The sequence below is a fragment of the Penaeus vannamei genome, chromosome 43 (assembly GCF_042767895.1).
Source record: "Penaeus vannamei isolate JL-2024 chromosome 43, ASM4276789v1, whole genome shotgun sequence".
Taxonomy (NCBI): domain Eukaryota; kingdom Metazoa; phylum Arthropoda; class Malacostraca; order Decapoda; family Penaeidae; genus Penaeus; species Penaeus vannamei.
This window is the reverse complement of record NC_091591.1, coordinates 17,921,489-17,926,488: the sequence shown is the minus strand read 5'-3', so window position 1 is coordinate 17,926,488 and position 5,000 is coordinate 17,921,489. Positions and strand designations below refer to the sequence as shown.

General features: G+C 32.7%; 2 protein-coding genes across 2 annotated transcripts in view; both read right to left on the bottom strand.

The window, feature by feature from the left end:
* Positions 1-604, bottom strand: part of LOC113804216 (zinc finger protein 570-like) — a 1,789-nt gene extending 1,185 nt beyond the window's left edge. Inside the window, exon 1 of the mRNA XM_027355052.2 lies at positions 1-604. This exon is cut by the window's left edge and continues 1,185 nt beyond it. Coding sequence (XP_027210853.2) covers positions 1-87 — 87 coding nt within the window. The 5' untranslated portion in view covers positions 88-604.
* LOC113804234 (alpha-(1,3)-fucosyltransferase C) overlaps positions 1-4,972 on the bottom strand; it is a 22,730-nt gene extending 17,758 nt beyond the window's left edge. The window contains exons 1-3 of the mRNA XM_070119198.1: positions 4,591-4,972; positions 3,431-3,878; positions 2,245-2,766 (exon numbers count right to left, since the gene is read on the bottom strand). Coding sequence (XP_069975299.1) covers positions 2,245-2,414 — 170 coding nt within the window. The 5' untranslated portion in view covers positions 2,415-2,766; positions 3,431-3,878; positions 4,591-4,972. The remainder of the gene's footprint in view (positions 1-2,244; positions 2,767-3,430; positions 3,879-4,590) is intronic.
* Positions 4,973-5,000: the final 28 nt, after the last annotated feature.

Here is a 5,000-nt window from a genome sequence, read left to right as displayed (position 1 = left end):
TTCTGAATCCTTTTCAACTGATTCTTCTAGACTTTCAACTCCTTTGGACACTGTACTTTCATATTGTCTTGATACAGACAGTATCATCTTGTTCTATATCATCATCAACAGATTTTCTTACTCCTTGGTGATCCTTCCAATAAATAATAATAATAAAAAAAATCAATATTTTATTTCTACATAGAACAATTTGTTTACTGATGACTGTTTGCAATAAAATTAATTACTTTGCTGTTGGTACCACTTTCAAAAACCTTTGACTTTTCTATGTCTCTATGAATTGAATATCAACACAGCTGAATCTTCCTAAGATGTAATTTAGCCAATAATTTAATCTCTGCATATCATTTCCAGCAGAAAAAATCCTACTATAGAAAGTAAACAAAATGTCTTTAAATCTTTTTGACAAAAAGCATTAATCACTCTTTAAATAACTTCAAATACATATGTTGGCAGCTTTATCTCATATTAAGTGAGACACAAAACCATCCACAAACAACCCCAAACATGCTGTATATCACACACCCTCTAGCAGATGTGATAAAGCATATTATGATGAAACAGGAAGTGGGTTTGACACCAGAATAAATGAATATCAAGCTGATGCCTGTTAACACAGAACTTCCAACATCATGGTGCTGGATGTGGATGTAACTGAACATGTATCAATGTATATATATTCATATATGTGTGTGTTTGTGTGTATGTATGTATATATATACATATATATATACATAATATATATACATATATATATATAATATATATATATATACATATATATACATATATACACACGCACACACATGTGTGTGTGTGTGTGTGTGTGTGTGTGTGTGTGTGTGTGTGTGTGTGTGTGTGTGTGTGTGTGTGTGTGTGTGTGTGTGTGTGTGTGTGTGTGTGTGTGTGTGTGTGTGTGTGTGTGTGTGTGTGTGTGTGTGTGTGTGTGTGTGTGTGTGTGTGTGTGTGTGTGTGTGTGTGTGTGTGTGTGTTGTGTTTGTGTTTGTGTGTGTTGTGTGTGTGTGTGTGTGTGTGTGTGTGTGTGTGTGTGTATGTGTGTATGTGTATGTGTGTGTGTGTGTGTGTGTGTGTGTGTGTGTGTGTGTGTGTGTGTGTGTGTGTGTGTGTGTGTGTGTGTGTGTGTGTGTGTGTGTGTGTGTGTGCGTGCATATATATATATATATATATATATATATATATATATATATATATATATATATATATATATATATATATATTTTTTTTTTTTTTTTTTTTTTTTTTTTTTTTATTCTTTATATTTGATATATATATTAAATATATTTAATATATATATTCATTATATTTAATATATACAAAAAATATATTTAATATATATAATTAATATATTTGATATATATATTTACTATATCTAATATATATATTTAACATATTTAATATATATATTTCATATATCTAATATATATATTTAATATATTCAATATATATAATACATATCTATATAAATATATATACATATATATTTAACATATTTAATATATATAATACATATCTATATAAATATATATACATATATATACACACACATATATATAAATAAATATTCATAAATATCTGATATTTCTATCATATGCCAGGTGTTTCCTAAACAAAAAAAGCAATGAGGCTTTAAACATTCTTTATATTTATGAACCTTTTGGCTGCAATTGCTTTATCTATTTCTATTTCTACAGGGCATGATTCCATGACCATACATGAGGCATTTGAAGCATTTTGAGATGGGAAATGTCTTCTGAAAAACTAGAAGTATGAAGTATGACTTATTGCTATTTTGTTAGGTAGACTTTTGAATGACATTCTCTATTATTTGAATTATTTTATTTCATTAAAGATTTTTAACATTCTAATTATTTCTTTGATCTGGCAATCTGGTCCCCTAATAATTTTCTTCTTGTTCTAAGTCTACAGGGAATCTAATACAGTTTCCATTGAAGAAATGGTACCATTGGTAGATCCTTGATTTTTATGAGGCGGATTCTTGGCATGGCACTTCCATTTTTTTATTCTATTTAATTCAAAGGTTTCTTTTTAAATTAGTCACAGTAAACCTTATAGCCTTTCAAAGCCTATAGAATCGGGAAATTTTTTTATTTTGTATTTCTGATAGATTGATTTACTTAGTTCTTCAGTTAATCATTGTTGTTTATTGAAGTTTGAAGTATGTGATTGATAAATATATAAGCACTACATTCTCATGCAAAGTACCTTATTTCAGATGTGAAGATTTGGGGTTCCATGGGCTGTCTGCCACTTTCTTCATTTCCTGCTTGTTTGCAGTATGGATAATCTTCTCTGTTGCTGTCTCTATGTTTGTTTGTAGTATGGGTAATCTTCGCTATTGCTATCTCTACGTTTGATGTGTTTCTGGTGTTCATAATTCATTACATTGCCTGGACCAGGCATATCACCTGAATCTAGTTCAAGACCTGAGTTCATAAAGGTTTAACTTCACTTATTAAGCAAGAGTTCATGTGAACTGTTTACTTTATAATGGTTTGCAGTCCTCAGGTACTGCAACAGGAAAGATTTTCATTTGCTGCCGATTTTCTGGAAAAAGACATCTGCTTTTATAGGGCTTTAGATTTTTGAAGTCTATGATCCCTGGATCTATATTTCTTGGGTCTTCTTTTTTGTTGGAGATTTTATTGTAACCTACTAGTTTTGAACTTTGTAAGATCTTCATATTTCTTAGTATGTAGTACTTCTTAGCTAGTGAGTATTCTGCTCCTGTTAATAAAAGAGAGAAGTTTGTATTACAATTATTTATTTCCTTTAATGCATCAAATAATTCAATTATATAGTTAACTCTATGACATGGTTAATACTTAATGGTTTAGATGAAATAAATGTTCCAGATACCAAAGATAAAGCAAAATAATAAAGTATTGTAGAGAAAAAGGGTAAAAATGTTATTGGAATAAAATGGGTTTTATGAAGCCATGCAGTATCATAGGATAGCATCTAAGGTTGTTTCTTCCATTGTTTGTGAGATATTGATTGATGTGCTCCTTTTCAGCCTTTTTTAGGAAATGTTTTTTTGAGAGATTTAAAGTGTACGTTAGTAGATGAAAAATGATGATGGATCAAGATCTCCCTATCTATATATATATTCTTATTTTGTGATTCTATGTAATACTATATCAATATCAAGAGTCTGATGACAGGACAATACTGTATTTTTTTATTTATTAATTCAAAGGTTTTATGTTTTTTAAATCAGTCAATGTATACCTTATAACCTTTCAAAGCCTATAGACACTCAGGAATATTTCTTTATTTTGTATTTCTGATAGATTGATTTAATTAGTTCTTCAGTTAATCATTGTTGTTTATTGAAGTTTGAAGTATGTGACTCATAAATATATAAGGACTACATTCTTATGCACAGTACCTTATTTCAGATGTGAAGATTTGGGGTTCCACGGGCTGTCTGCCAGTTTCTTCATTTCCTGCTTGTTTGTAGTATGGGTAATCTTCGCTATTGCTATCTCTACATCTGATGTGTTTCTGGTGTTCATAATTCATTACATTGCCTGGACCAAGCATATCACCTGAATCTAGTTCAAGACCTGAGTTCATAAAGGTTTAACTTCACTTATTAAGCAAGAGTTCATGTGAACTGTTTACTTTATAATGGTTTGCAGTCCTCAGGTACTGCAACAGGAAAGATTTTCATTTGCTGCCGATTTTCTGGAAAAAGACATCTGCTTTTATAGGGCTTTAGATTTTTGAAGTCTATAATCCCTGTATTTTATTGTAACATACTAGTTTTGAACTTTGTAAGAAGATCTTCATATTTCTTAGTATGTAGTACTTCTTAGCTAGTGAGTATTCTGCTCCTGTGAATAAAGAGAGAAGTTTGTATTACAATTATTTATTTCCTTTAATGCACCATATAATTTCATTTCATCTACGACATGGTTGGAGAAGTAGGAGGAGAAGAATCCAGGGAATAATACTGAGGGATTGGGGAAGGTGGTGAAGTATCAGGAAGAATGACAGGAGGGGAGAGGGGGACTGTTGTGATAGAAGGGATTCATGTGAGCATCCAGGTGGGAGCAGTAATGATAACAGGCAACAAAGAGGGAATGGTGTAGATGGAGAAGAGGATGGGGTGTGTTGGGAGAGTGTGGGAGGAATGGGTGTTGGGGGAACTTGAGGAGGAGGATGGATATTGGGAAATACTTTATATATAGTGGGAATAGGAACAGAAAGATTGGAGAGTTGATGAGGGAGTGGAGTGTTCCCTTCGATCATGTTTAGGATTTTTTGGATGTCTTCCAAGAGTTTCTGGAGAGGAGTTGGGTGAGGTCTAAAAAACAAAGGTTCTCTTGTGAGGTGTGTGTGTGTGTGTGTGTGTGTGTGTGTGTGTGTGTGTGTGTGTGTGTGTGTGTGTGTGTGTGTGTGTGTGTGTGTGTGTGTGTGTGTGTGTGTGTGTGTGTGTGTGTGTGTGTGTGTGTGTGTGTGTGCACACAAGCATCTGCATATATATGTGTAAATTCACTGTGCATATCAAAACGAGGTAAAAACAAATATAATCAATTTACATACACACTATTCCAAATTCTCCTTCAACTATGATTCAGGCAATTTTATGAAGTTGTTCAAAGCTGACATCCTGTAATCAACAGCTGATTAATAAGTACTGCATCAGGATTGGCTTGCCTGACGAGTCTTCCAAAGACGTCAGGCTTCCGGTTTGGCCCTGCAGGTTTCCCTTTCCCGGACAAGACCGCTACCACTATTTTCTCTTGGTCTTCTGCTTGACTGTGAGTCGTAATTCATATCATTCAGAGTACCAGGCTGATCTGCTGGATCTGGACTGAGTTTAGCGTCCATTAATTATTCTTAAGTTCACTAAACTCAAAATTTCAAGTTTGTTTTCGATGTTCTCTTCATGAAGATTCGGGAAATTTTCTTCGTTTCGAACAAAGTTGCGTTCATTCTTTTGTTGTCGTTCG